Genomic DNA, 14,721 nt, shown 5'->3' on the forward strand with positions numbered 1-14,721 from the left:
TTTTAGCGTTAAGAAGTTCATGTTTGGAATCCTGTTAGGACTGCCTCCACCTGTTTTTTGATCAGCATTTTAGGCTTAATGTGTTGGCGGAGTCAGGACTTTTGATCCGATTGCTTTGAGAAGACACACAAGTGTCAACAACAGAAATAAACAATGTTCCTCAGATACACATGCATTGCATATTTCCCAGTTACAGCTATTAATTTTCTCTCTATTCATATTTCCATAATCTGGGCTACAAATACAGGAACATACTGCTAGCAGTCACAGAAAGCTCAGAGAAAGAATCTCCTTACCGAGTATAGCGAAGACATGGCATTATTGAGGAAGTCATCATCCTTTTTCGGAGGGTTGACTGTGTTCCCAAATCCCACATAGCGATTCTCTTGGCCACTAAATCACACACCATCAGAAAACAATTGTAATTATTATGGATTTCATTAAAACTATCAGACCGAAAATATAAATACAAGTATATTGTAATAGAAGTACAAGTATAAATACAAATATAAGATACAACTGAATTTTTGTTTCTTTGTTTTAAAGATTTCCATACACCTGGAAGTAAAGGATTGGTAGAATTTGCATCAGCAGTGCAGGTAAACTGCATGCTTGACTCCCTCATACAGCTCTACTTTTGCACCTTGTTTCTAACATGTAAGAACACCACTACACAATTATGTAAAGCTAGTGAATGTGCACTGCAGACAAGAAAGCCTCGCAGATTTTATCATCTCAGTAAATCTTCTTCTGTGATATAATAGATCAGTTAGTTACTTCAGAGCTGTGGTTTCTTTTTGCATACAACTCACTGCATTAACTGAAGAACCTAGTGGTAGCGTTATTAAATACCTGAGTTTCACACACTTTGCTCTAGGCAATTGAACCTGAAAGCTTCATAGACCAGGAGGCCACCATGGTGATAAAGCTACTGTCTATATTTGACTCACAAGCCTCAGCTTCACTGCACATCAAATCTTCTCTTGATACATAGGAAAGAAAAGGCCCCTTTTAATGCTTTTATACCCAATCCTTTGTCATGTATTATCACTTATTTTACACCCAATGAGGATGTGACCATAGTCTGGTATGGCCCAATGGATTAACAGAGCCATATGTAAAGTGACAAATAATAAGGCCTTAGTCTAGGGTATTCTGAAGGGCTATGACACACAATGGTTGATATAGAAGTGTCTAATTTAATAAACATTACTTGCAAGTCAAATAACTTTACCCTTGATAGGAGCTGAAATCATCGTTTAACCAGTCTTCAAAAGCTTTGTCGGAAGAACCAGCTGCATTCTGGGATGGTCCAGCAGATCTAATTAAATGAAAGATTTTTAGAAAGTTAAAGTACATGAAGCATAAGGAAACAAATGACTTTGCTCATCACAGAAGCTTGTGCCGAAGACAGATCAGAATTTTACATCCATCAGGTGAGAGCATCTGAGTATCTTTTAACTCATGGAGAAAGAAAGCTGTAAACAAGTCCACAAACAATGGTCTTTAGACCACTTTTAGTTTGCTAGCACTTGGTGGTTATTATAGATCTTGCTAATCACAAGTTGCTGGTTCTCCTTGTTTCTAGTTCCTTGTACAGGTAATCCTGGCTCTTTATTGCCAAGAAGAACCAGAAGCACCTGAAAGCAAGCTATGCTTCTACCAGGGATCCAAAAACATCAGAGAAAGAGAAACACAGATACCTTCAGGGACTGGAGCCACCAGCTAGAATAGAGCTGACAGCCATGAAAGGGAGAGGGCTATTGGGGTGAAGGTGGAAGAGAGGACCAGGTGTTTGACCATGACTGAGAGGGGAAATGGTTCATGCAGCCACAGTGAAGTGTATTCAGGGAAGAAAGGGAAGAGAAAGGACAGGACAGAAGGAAAAAGCAAAAATAGGCAAGATATTTGCTGTATTCTGGACAGCTACAATACACTAAAGGCTTTCCTATTTTGAATGTAAGGAAATACTGTAGTAGCCAATTGGGAAATTATGCAAGCACAAGTGGAGGGACTGTAGCTAGTACAATTACAATCTGTATTAAGATGTGGTCCACACTGAAGAAAGTTTAGATACCACTGCTACAGGGCAAGGTACCTGAAGCTTGCCCAAATTCTTAGCTAAAAGATATACAAGAAAAAAATTCAGTGGGGAGGACAGGGTGATCAAACAAACATGCCATCACTTCCTATCCAAAGTCAGAGAAGAGCAACTTCACTAAACTAGCTGCTGAGTTATGGCTGGACATTAAAATGTCAACCCGGAAGACTGAAGCTGAAACATGGTAATAGTAGTAAAATGGTAAATATCTAGGAAAACAAATCTGAGGCAGATAATAGTTCCCCAGTTACAAAATGTCTTTGTCACCTGTGATCTCAGACACAGCTTCCAAAGAAATAGGAGAGTAAAAAACATTAACCCGATTATGGAAATGAAAGTTCTTCTACCTTAGGCATCTCATCTCTAGCAAAGAGTGCTGCCAGTGGAGACAAATAGTCTGTCAGCAGAATAAGAACAACTGACATTCAACTGTCATGCTTGATAGCGAGATCAAACTGTATGAGAATTGGATAACTAGAATACATACCGATGAGCTGAAGACAGGGCCATCTTGGGCTGAGGTGGAGTCCAGTTTCTGGCAGGAGAAGTTTCAAGAGACCATTCCTTGCCCTCAGCTAAAGTAGCCACCTAAAGAGGGGGAGAAAGTGTTAAGAACATGGTAAGGTCCTAATTTTCAAGTAAAATGAAAATGTAGAAATAACCTTCAATAGTGTGTCAACAGTCAGTTGGAGCAGCTGCAGAAGCAGGCAAAGTAGGGACTACTGCATGGGACAGATAGTAAAATGGTGTTTAGCTGATGCTGCTGCTCCTCCTCCCAGCCCCAGACCTGTGCAAGGAAGACCTCCTTCACTGTGGGGAGAGTAGCATTCAGGTGGTGACTCTTTCTCAGATGGTCTTGGGAAAAAACTGCTGGGAGGAACCAACCAGCCAATGAGAGCAGCTGCAGAGACAGCCAAAGCAGGGCTTTGTCCATTCAGAGATTTTCCTACAATTTTTCCTGGACTTTCCCTCAGCTGTTTCCTCCAAAGTTCTCCCTCCTGTTCTCTTCACCTTAGCTCCCAAAGTGGCCCAATTTACCCTCTTCTTCCCTGTCCTGCTAGAGACCTGTCCATCCCAACTCCCCCAAATAGTAAAGATCTAAGAACTACAGTATGAGAAACTAGGCAATGTTAAGCCATTGAGATGTTCGCTCTTCTAGCTGCAGAGTGTCCCAGACCAGCAATTCATAAGTGGCACAACTACACCTCTGCTGGCAAACCAATTTCAAAACTGTGTAAGAGCTCCAGCTATGCAGAACGCAGTTTCTCAACTTAGTGGTGCAGGCCAGCATAAATGCACAACCCCTGTGTGTTCAGGTCTCTGCAATTTCCAGGTGCGTATTTGAATTCTGAGGGGTTTTATTTTGAGAAATTGCACAAAGCCTCCTTTTGGAATGACATTTCCAGTGCAGGCATGGATTTTGCTGCTCTTTATAGTCCCACTTGCTCTTGGCAGAGTAATCTGCCATTTTGCATCCACCAAAAAAGAAGTGCTGGCAATTAATTGGGCCCTTTTGTGTAAAATAGTCTGATGCAATAACAAGCTCTCAGCTGGTGTAAACTGGCATAGATCCATTACCTTCAACTGAGCTACAACAAATTACACCATTGATAATCTGGCGACCATGGCCAAACAAAAAACAAGGACATTAATGAAAATTTCTAGAGAACAAGCTTTTTGCAGATTACAGAACTGCAAGTCTTATCCTCTCTCAGGAACTGCAACAAGTTTTTACAAAGATGTTGCAAGATTTAATAAGTGTTTGTCAAATGCTTTGAGATTTTCAAATGGGAAGCATTAAGGATGCACAAGTTATTATTCATCTGTGTTTACCTTATCTCTAAAGAGAGCTGCAGCTTTGCTGTTGTATTTCTCCTGCATTGACCAGCAGGGATCATAATCCTCCTGAGACTCCAGAAATTCTCGAAATTTGCCATTACCACCAGCCTTCATCTTCTCCAACTCAATGTCCTTCCACTTGTCCATAGTGACAGAGCGCACAAAGCTGGAAATCAGAATTAGAGAGGAAACACCTCACTTTTTATTTATTGCTATAATCCCGTTATTATAATATACCATAAAACAAAATTAAAACATCTCATTGGCAGCTATACCAAAAATTAAGCCTTTAGAAATGCCACTGCTAGCAGTTGCACTTTTACCGAGATTGCTTCCTACCCTGCAGGGAGGAAAAGCACTATAGCAAAAAAGCCTTATGAGTTTTCCCTGTTGAAAAAAAAAAATTGAACAGTGAGTTCCACTTAAAAAAGAGACAAACAGTCCGTGCAAATGAAACAAAATGTAGGTATCCCAACCCAAATTCTGAATTGCCTATCACAATCACTTAACAGAAAATATTTTCCAGACATTTTCCAAACTGTTTGCTACTCTTTAGTACCACTCATCCCTCAGGAGTGCACTTAGAATGAACTTCAGGTACTCAACAAGTTGCCTGTCTTATATCTAAAATAACCACATCCAAGGGCATTTATGACTGGGATTAGTGTCCCTCAGCTTTGCTTTGGGCCATAAATTAGTGCTGCTGCTCATTATTCCACATGAAAAACAAATAGGCCCCTATAGTTAATGCTTAAATATTCCATCAAAGAAAAGGTAAAGGAGATCTCTTCTTCATCAAGGCCCTACAAAACTTTGTTCCATCTACATCTCTATGCTCATTTCCTCCTATCCTCTCTTGGTCCTTACCCTCCTCACATCTCCTTTAGTCTCTGTGCTTCATTCCTTCTTTCATGTAGCAGTTGGAATAATTTCCACTTCTTATTCACTGAACACTCTCGACTCCCTACTCACCTTCAAATCATCCTTTAAAAACCACTTCTAAGTGTCCCCCTGGTATTAGTGTTCGCATTCCTGAATTCTCCTTTCCCTCCCTTATCTGAATAATTGTTCTGTATTCTGCCTCTCTGTGTTAGATTTAGACCCAGGACCATACACATGCGTGTGTGTTGGAAGGGGGAGAGGTTGTTTGTTCATTGGCTCATTTTAGAAGAATATACAGCACTTTGTGTACTCAACAGGAACCTCTATAAACAACATACATTCTATGTTCTGTAATGCACTGGGTACATTTATAGCACTACATACATGCTTTATAGTAGTATTACGATTGTCTTAGTTCAATTTTAAAAATACCTGGTACCACTAGAGTTCTTTAGCCTACAAGAATAGATTTAAAATAGGATACAACATGAACAACTGATAGGACTAAAGATCTCCTATATCTCTCTATAACATTACATTTGGTTCATGGCAAGGTAACATACTGAGGTAACCTAACTTAATCATGTGTGTACTTATACTACTAACTCATTTTTGGTTTCTAGATTCCACAGTGGATTAGCAATATGTCATATTCTGATTTGCAAAATTCTAGATTTGCTGTTCTGCTGAAGGGAGATGGCAAACTTGCATCTCCATAGCTATATCCAAAAAAATACTCCTTGCAATGACTTCCATTTTTTTCCCCTGAAGAGAAAATTGTAAATCATCTGGTCTGTTTGTTCCCGTTCACAAGACTGACCTGAGGTGAACTCCCAAGCCTCTGTGTTTTCCTGAGCATTCCAGACAGATCCAGATTCCATAAGTCACGCTCACCCATTGGGGGTTAAATGCACCACACTCAAAACAGACCTATAAGAGAAAAAATATTGTCCATAACTCTCAGTCATCATTTGCTCCGGGTAAAACTTTCAAAGTACAGACACAGAAAATCATAAAAAAAGCTACTTGCAGCAAATAAATTCAGAATTAGGAGTCGTTAGTGTTTAAAGACTTCTTCCTCGTGTACATAAGTTCCATTACGTAGTCATTTAGAAACAGCCTTGAGGGTTTAATGTTTTAGAGGCAGAACCATTCATGTTAACTGACTCAGACTATAGAAATACAAGCTAAACTGATGTTTCTATCTCTAGAAAGACTGAATTAAACACTCTACCCTCAGGGCACCATATAAATATATTATGAAATAACTTTGTTTCACATGTCCATAAAGAACAAAACGTACACAATCAAAATTTATGCTTTTTAAAGATTGTTTTGAGGGGGAGAAAACAGTCCAACAGGTAAAGAATAACTTAGGTGGAATTAGTTCTATGTCATGGAGAAAGGGTTAGGAACATCAATTCAGTCCTGTGATCTGACCATCTGACAGCCAGTCACAAACATAATTGCAACTAGCATGGTTCTAGCACCAATCCAGGCAGGCATTTTAAAAAAAAATAAACATACTTGTGTACTGGGCAGCTTCTGTTATTCTATAGCAGGGATTCTAAATATAGTCTGTCATCATGTCATGTGGGGGCAACTGATTGAGAGTTTCAAATATCATTACAAATCCCTAAGGTGTATAGGAGGACTTCAAAGGCAGATTACCATAAATATGGAGCACACTGACAAGATTATTTTGTTTGGATAATTAGAGTATAAACATAAAATGCTTTAAATAGAAAGTTCCTATTTTTAAAATATACAACAATGTCCCAAAACAAAATTCTCTGAGGGTTTGGCTGACAAACCACCAGTGGTTTACTGAATCACTAGAACCACTCAAAGGAATTATGCCCAATACTTGACAGTTTATCAATCTTATTGTAATACAATTTAATGAAAATATATACATATCCACATCTGTACCATAAAATTTATTGGCTATGCTAATACCATTAATAAAATATCTCCAGGGAACAAATTCAATTGTCTGAAATGGGCTGAAAAGTATTTGTTGCTGCTTAATTAAATGCTTCAAACAATATATATAAATATATATAGACTTTCTTACATTGTTCTCATCTTGCACTCTGATTTCTTTAAGAACTTTCCTTGTTCTTGGACTTGCCATGTTTCTGTAATGGAGGAAAAACAATTTTAAAGACTTTAAAACAAATTACATATTAAGTGCTGATCAAATACTCAACACTTGTACAAGATGCAAAGACTATCCCTGCAGCAAAGAGTTTACAATCTAAAATTTTTGAAGAGGCACAGTCAATTGTGTATTTGTTCCTTGTTACAAGAAACACTTATGATTAATATAACGGATTAAAGGAAAACTATGTATTTTTCAGTTTACTGTGTGCATTTGGCACTTTGCATAGTCAGTTACAGTTGCGGTTTAATGTATCAATGGGATATCACTAATGAAGAGCTGCAGGGGGCTCAGATGCCTGCTCTTCCATAGCTCTACAAGAACATGGTTAACAGCAGCAGATCCAAAACCTGAAGAGGTACACAGTAATAGGTAGGCAGGCAGGCATACACATAAAAATGTAGTGGGCGGCAGTAGAGGCAACTCAAAACACTTTTGATGATGTTGCTCTCAAACCCACCCACGCCCCCTGCTTAAAGACCCTTATAAACCCTAACCAGTGTCCCAGCAAAGGAGCAGAAACGTTAAAAAAAATGTAAATTTAAAAATTCTGTACATGCTATTTAAAGGGTGCTCTATAAGAAACTTGCTTTTTATGAAAAAATAATTTTGAAAAAGGTTGACAGTTTCCCTTTAAAAATTAGATTTTTAAGAAATATATCTTGACTATTGTAAGTTTTTATGTGAAATATACTTTAAGCTCTGATCAGGTCTGCAATATCGTACTATAGACTTGACAATTTGCAAGTGGCATGAAAAGGAACAGCTGCTAAAGTGCATGAAGCAAAGTTACACTACAGATTTTAGGATATACATTCAGCAAGGAACTTGGATTTATATGTAGTACATTTATCTGAAGCACTGACAGACATTAAACACATTCTCATAAGTTAGACTGCAACATACATAAAATTTATTTGCTTAGGACGTAGAGTGAAATATAACATTACAATTTAGATAAGAGAAAATTATTCAAAGCTTATAATAAGTAGAGCTGTAGGGTATTTATTTTGCTGTACTTTAAACACTACCACCTCTTTTTTCCTTGTCCTTCACACCCCAACATTTTCCCTACCAAAAACGTCATTTGAACGTTCAAAATTCACTAAGAAATAGACACAGAAATATCAGGCTGACCTAGGAGCAATGCAGAGCACTACATTCAGAATACAAGAGGGACTAGGAAAAAAGCAGAAAAGAATGGGTCAATGTCTGAACCTATTAAAAAAAAAAAAAAATCAAAGACTTGTTTTCAAATTTGAAGGTCTTTGAAAAGGAAAGGGGATTGCCTCAGCCATCTCTGACACTTCCATATTATTGTTTTTGAGAAGTGTGGTTTAGTGGACTACGCACAGGCCTGAGGCAGCTCTAATTAAATGTTTTACTCTGACTCAGTGTGTTCCTTTAAGCAAATAGCTAAATCCTTTTCTCTTCTTCTGTAAAATGAGAAGAATACAATTTACTCAATTCACCAACTTACTGAGGAAGTTAATATTCACAACACTTTAAAGTGTCAACGACTATGTAAGTGCTAAGTGCCATTCCAAAACACAGACATGTCCACAACTGGAGAAAGTCACACCAATTTCCAACCTTTACATTGTGTTTCCCCCTGTAAAAAAATCCCTTAAATCTTTAATTTGTGTCCTCGCTGCCATTCAGGTTTACAGTAGACACTAACCTGGACCACCTTTCCTGTGAATTATAGCACTAATTATGCAGTGGTACAGCGAAGCTGTGCAAGGCCAAGGGCTGGTATCCAAATACCAGCTATTTCAGTGTAATTCATGAAAAAATAAATACAAAATTGCAGCTACACGTTATCGCTATTGAAAGAAGAGGTTATTTATATCTTGGCAGGATTTCAATCTATATTAGGCATTCCTTTTAATTCATGGCCATTGAAAATAATACAGTAAAGGATGTAACGTTTGTATAGCGGTGTTTATTTTCATGCCATTTGGAGGACAATCTTCTGTTTTTAAATTTATACTCATCATCTAGCATTTGCTCTTTTTTAATCATTAATCAGATCATCATTAGTTATTCTTTACTGAGCCAAGAAAGATTACCAACTCTACAGGCTTTTCTGTTTAAAAATATAAGAGTGTTATTAGGTTACATTGTAATTAATGCTTGATGAAGCACAATATTTCAGCTGCCCTGTCTCAAACTTAAATTTATTGGATTTTTGTTGTTGTTTTTGGTTCATTAATCAGGACAAACAGCTTTTGTGTCTTGTATAATGAAAAAAGAATAACTAATCTTTTTTCTGATTAACTGCACTATTTCTTCAATGGGATTCTGAAACGAAAGCTTCCCTTATGTACCTTGCTCACATCCATTGAAGAAGGAAATATACTGATATATATTTTGATCATAATCTAGTCAGAAACTGCAGCAAATAAGCTTCCATGGATCTGATGTACAGGGCTTCATTTTCTCTTTTGTCATTGGTGGGAAGGGGGGGGAATCTCCCTCCTTCCATTACACACACACTCCCGGTCTAGTTTGAAGAAGAGATTAAAATGTTTTAGGTGTTTTATTTCTGAATTTAAGATATTAATCTAATTAACAGTGGTAATTTGTTGATAGATAATGAGGGTGGGGAATATATTTAGTTACATAATTTTCTTCTATTCTCTTTCAACTCTCCCTCCACTTTTAAAGGGTTGTTTTTTCAAATTTGCAGAATGGTGCATAGGTATGTGATGTAGTCTCTCTCTGGTGTTATTTGCCTGCCCTCCTTTGAATGTCCTATATCATTACTTCTCACTCATCTAGAAATGCTAGAGCAGGTTTTCATTCAGAATAGTGGGGAAAAGAGATGGGGGCTGTCTGCTCCAATCAGAAAACCTTCTAGCCTTATTGGCCAGAGATCTAAACAGATGCCCCACTCCGGAAATTAGGCTCCTCCTCTGGCCAAGATGCACTGTGGTTCTGGTGGAGGAGGAAGAGTCTGAAGCAAGTCTTTTGGCCTAGACTTGCACTGGTTAAGGAGGGAGAGATCTGACTGCCCTGCTCAACACACTTTGCTTCTGCTCTCCTATCCCTACCGCCCCCACCAATGGTGCTCATCAGCACTGCTTGATGTGGGAGGTTGAAAAACCAAAGTCAGTCTGCAAAGCTGCTCTCCCCCTCCCCACAATGCTCCACCTAGCTGGCAAAATGCAGAGGACCCAAGTGCAGAAGGAACTTAAGTTCCTGATTCAGATGACTTAGCTATAGAGTGAGATTCCATTACTCAAGAGAAAGCATTGCAGGGGTAGTTGTAAAGTTGTGACTCCCATGATCACAGCAACTTTACAGTGCTATGGAAGTCATGAATCTTCACAGCACCTCTGTGAAGTAGACAAGAATACCCATTGTACAGACAGGGAAAGGGAGGCAGAGAGAGGTTAAGTGAATTACCCAGGGCTAACGAGAGACGTATTGAACCAGGATTAGAATTCAGAAGTCCCTGGCTCCCAGTTTTGTGCTCAGACTATGTCTCTCTCCAGTATTCTTTACTAGAAGTCCTCTAAATCCCTAGTCATCTAGTCCCCCAATGTTTATTTTCTATGTGAATGTGATTCAATTATGGGTTCATCTGTTCCAAGCATCACATAGTCATTACAGTCAACCTAGAAATACAGTAGAACCCTGTTTATCCAACCCTCCATTATCCAACTCTTTGTACCGACAACCAGAGCACAGAGGTCCAGAAGGGGGCAATATCTCCTGTGGCTGCTAGATGGCGTTGCATCATTGCACTTTCCCATTCTCCGGTTTATCCGGATTTTTGATGATTTTATCTGGCCCCGGGTCCCTATTAGATTAGATAAACGGGGTTCTGCTGTAGTCTATGAGTTAAGCCACAACCACAGTAATATACTAAGAATTCACAGTTTCACACACACATTTACAGATATTAGTCATCTTCCGGAATTCAGTTGAGGAACTGGCAAGAACAATTGGAATTTGTAATTTTGTTTGGAAGTTGTGCTCCTTGAACCTGCATTGTGGACACAGAACACTTTAAATTACAGTATAACTGAATTACTGAACCTCTGTGCAGTCACCTAATCACTACTGCCTCTATTCTTCAGTACACTAAACACTGTTTTACTGATTTTCTACGAATTATAAATGCAGAAAAGGCAAAAAACAAATTATAAAGAAAAGTAACATTTATCTTGTGATAATAAGTTTTCTTTGAGGAATGTAACTCTAAAGTATTCCCTCCAATATTATGGAGGAAAAGATTAAATATTGAATGGAAAAGAGAGTTTACCATAAATACATAATTCAGACAAACACACATACAAATTAACTATGAAATTTTAGACTAAATGTGCCAGCTAACATTCTACAGCAAGCAAGTTTTCAATGGATCAGTATATTAAGTACCCTGGAATGTTTTGTTTCCTGGTCTTGAATATTCAAGTCATCTGCTTCCACACTGGAGAGCAAAAATGTACTCTGCATTTCCTACAGCAATGATTGATTCCACAAACCAGGATATCACCCATGCTGACTGCCTCAGCACTGAAGAATCATGCTTATTGTCTTATTTACCCAAACCATCTATTAATCATCCTTTTGTTTTCCTACAAGCAAATAAATGAAGTGGTAGTAGCAGTACCTTATTTAGAAGTACAATTATGATGTTCAATGTTTAAAACAGCTACAGTAGGACTTTAAAACTCTGACAGGGTGGACTAGTCACAGGGTTGAAACTCAGTTACTATACAAAAAGCAAACCATGTGATGGGATAGGTTCCAGATATCTTAGTTTACAGACTTAATTGGGATTAAAGATCTCTTAGGTAAGATGGTGGTATCAGTCTGTGGGGCATAACTTTTTAAAATGGTTTAATTGTTGGACAAACATTCTCAAGCCATTTTTTCAAGTTAGATGCTTTTCCACAGTGACCAGCACAACCATTTTACCTGAAACTAAGCTCAAGATGAGAAGGTGGAAGAGATTCTTAATCCACATCCCAGTGAAGCCTGTAAACGGAGATTCTCAGATCCAGGCAGGGCCGGCTCTGGCTTTATTGCCGCCCCAGGCAAAAAAGCCTCCCGCCGCCCCCTGGCAGGGAGCGCCGGGGGGAGGGCGGCGAGCCCAGCCGGGGCCCCGCTCTCCCCGAATGGCCAGATTCCTAATAAGGATGGAGGCTTCTCCTCTCTAGAAGATTTATGGGGGGGAAAGGGGGAGAGAGAGACAGAAGAGCGGTGCTCTTAAAAACAGATACAGTGGACAGTCTCATTTGAAACAGTATTTTTTTTAGCAACACGATTTTTCCTTTCTGCTTTTAAAGCACAAGAACAAGCCATCAATACCACTGGGGAAAGGCTGCACTCTACCCAGAGCGTGGCTGATCTGGGGCCCGCTCTGCACTGATGGATGGATGGGGGCTACCATCTGCAAGGCTTGTCCCAGCAAAGGGACACGACCCAGCAGCAGTAACAGTGGCTGGCAAGGCGCTGTCACAGCCGCAGCTGGAGACACCCAGGGGCAGGACCTCAAGCCCGGGGCTTGCCTCTGGCTCCCCGCGTCCCCGGACCAGGGGTCCGGGTGGGGGCTGCAGCGAGCTTCCCGCAGAACCCTCCCGGACGGGGGGGGGAAGGGCTGAAAACGATGGGGGGCAGGGGGTTGAGGCCAGGGCCGAGGGGGGCCGGCTACAGGGGTCGGGGGGGCTGAGGCCAGGGCCGAGGGGGGGGCTGAGGCCAGGGCCGAGGGGAACCGGGGGTGGGAGGAGGGAGGTAGGCCGGCCAGGGCCGAGGGGGCCCGGGCCAAGGAGCCCCGAGGGCGGGGAGAGGTAGGGACGGGCGGCCGGGGCGAAGGGGAGTCTGAGGAGAGGCCGCGGCTGAGGGCGGCCGGGCATCTCCCAAGGCGGGCGGGCCGGGGTCCCCCGGCTGGGGCTGGAGCTCGGCCGCCCCTCCCGGGGCCGGGGGGTCCCTGCCCCCGGGGCCGGCTCTGTACCTCCTGCGGCAGCGGGCAGCCCCGGCTTTCGCTCTCCCCCGGCTCCTCACCGCGCAGCCGCCGCCGGCCCCGGCTACGTTGCAGGTTTGCAAAGCATGCTGGGTAAGGGGTAAGGTTAACCCCCTCGGGCCCGGCCGGCGAGAGATGGGGAGGGGGCGGACCCCAGAGGGAGGCAGGCAGGCAGGCAGACGGGAGAGGAAGAGACACACGCAGCCAGGGACACAGACAAAGGAGGGAGAAAGCCCCAGACAGACATTGCTGGCCGGACAGACAGACCCAGGATCCGAGAGGGACACACACAGACACAGACAGCTGCCCAAAGAGACACCCCGAGACACAGGGACAGACCTCACTGGAGTCTGATCCAGGCTCCTGGGCCCAGTTCTGGCACTCAGTCTGAAGTCAGTGGGACTCCTCCCCGCCTGAATAGGAGAACTCACAAGAGACAGGATTGCAGGATCAGGCCCCGGGGGGGGGGGAGTTTGGTCCAGTAGCGAATAGTCTGAAGCTACACCATCTATTTTGCAGGTTTCAGAGTAGCAGCCGTGTTAGTCTGTATCCGCAAAAAGAACAGGAGTACTTGTGGCACCTTAGAGACTAACAAGAAGTGGGTTGTAGCCCACGAAAGCTTATGCTCTAATAAATTTGTTAGTCTCTAAGGTGCCACAATTACTCCTGTTCTTTTTGCATTTATTTTACTTGAGCGGTGAAGGTGATTTCCATACATGGCTACCCCAAAATCCTCTCTAACGGTGATGACATAGCTGATGATATGATAAAAGCAGCTGGTACTGATTTGTAAGGGTCGCAGCCAAACGTTGAGAGCACATTCACACAATCACTCATTTCTTTTTCATCGGTGACTTTAGACCCTTCAGAGCAGTCCTTTAACATTTACATTTGAAACCCACAGAGACAATATGCTGATCATTTTCAGTGCAATGCCTGTTCCAGCCTTGGTACTTACTTAATAAGCGGTCTATTGTCCTGCCATGGTTATATGGGAGATTAACAAGAATAACTCTCATGACTATTAATGGTGGCTACATGCATAACCCCTCCCTTTCATCAATGAGAAGATAATGGACCCTGAATATGTGTACATTGGAGGCGCGCAATGAAACATAAAGTAAATTCCACCTGTACAATTTGCTCTTCCAGTGAAGGACAAAGTGGCCTCTTCTAATAAGTGCCATTATTTTCTGGTAACGTGAACTAATGTGAAATGAGGTTCCCATTATATACACACTAAATGAGAATCTAATTAGAGTATTCATCATACTATTTCTGAAATTGGTATAGGGCCCAGTGATTGGTATCAGCATTGATTCTGCAGTGTGTCTGACAGGGCTTGTGTTGCATATTCAATACTTTATGCTTGCAGCCTCCAGGGAGCACTGTTGTGCAACATTTTTCATATGTCATGAATGATGCAGAACTGCAATATTAACACTGTCTCTATTCTTGGTTAATTTACCAAACATGAACATTCACGCACTGTCTGGGCTGCAGAATCTTCCAGTGGCAGCCCTGGCTGGCTGGATCAAAATTGCCACTAATAACCTGGAGCATGTTAATGCATTCCCTGCTGTTTCACAAAGATACGATTTATGAATTGCATGAAACAATAAATAGCTCTGGATGCGTACATTCACACTATGGTAGCAATATTGCAACCCTTCCTAGTATGAGAGAAGTCTTCACTACCAAGATAAATCAGAAGCAGGAATAAGTACTTGTGGAAGTGAGAGTTACAGGATCAGGCCC

The 14,721-nt window shown here is 41.3% G+C and overlaps 1 protein-coding gene across 5 annotated transcripts in view; it reads right to left on the bottom strand.

Annotated features, from left to right (window-relative positions):
• ARFGAP1 (ADP ribosylation factor GTPase activating protein 1) overlaps positions 1 to 13,025 on the bottom strand; it is a 28,588-nt gene extending 15,563 nt beyond the window's left edge. For 2 of the 5 annotated variants that reach the window (XM_024219202.2, XM_024219198.2), the window contains exons 1-7: positions 12,955 to 13,025; positions 6,900 to 6,963; positions 5,643 to 5,752; positions 3,935 to 4,106; positions 2,589 to 2,689; positions 1,235 to 1,321; positions 297 to 393 (exon numbers count right to left, since the gene is read on the bottom strand). In XM_024219202.2, coding sequence (XP_024074970.1) covers positions 297 to 393; positions 1,235 to 1,321; positions 2,589 to 2,689; positions 3,935 to 4,106; positions 5,643 to 5,752; positions 6,900 to 6,959 — 627 coding nt within the window. In that variant the 5' untranslated portion in view covers positions 6,960 to 6,963; positions 12,955 to 13,025. Of the gene's footprint in view, positions 1 to 296; positions 394 to 1,234; positions 1,322 to 2,588; positions 2,690 to 3,934; positions 4,107 to 5,642; positions 5,753 to 6,899; positions 6,964 to 10,883; positions 10,972 to 11,375; positions 11,436 to 12,954 lie in introns of those variants that run through there. The other 3 variants (XM_024219199.2, XM_024219201.2, XM_024219203.2) reach the window with 3 other exon arrangements.
• Between the last annotated feature and the right edge of the window lie 1,696 nt (positions 13,026 to 14,721).

Source organism: Terrapene carolina, unplaced genomic scaffold (assembly GCF_002925995.2).
Source record: "Terrapene carolina triunguis isolate 2854851 unplaced genomic scaffold, T_m_triunguis-2.0 Scaffold130, whole genome shotgun sequence".
NCBI lineage: Eukaryota > Metazoa > Chordata > Testudines > Emydidae > Terrapene > Terrapene triunguis.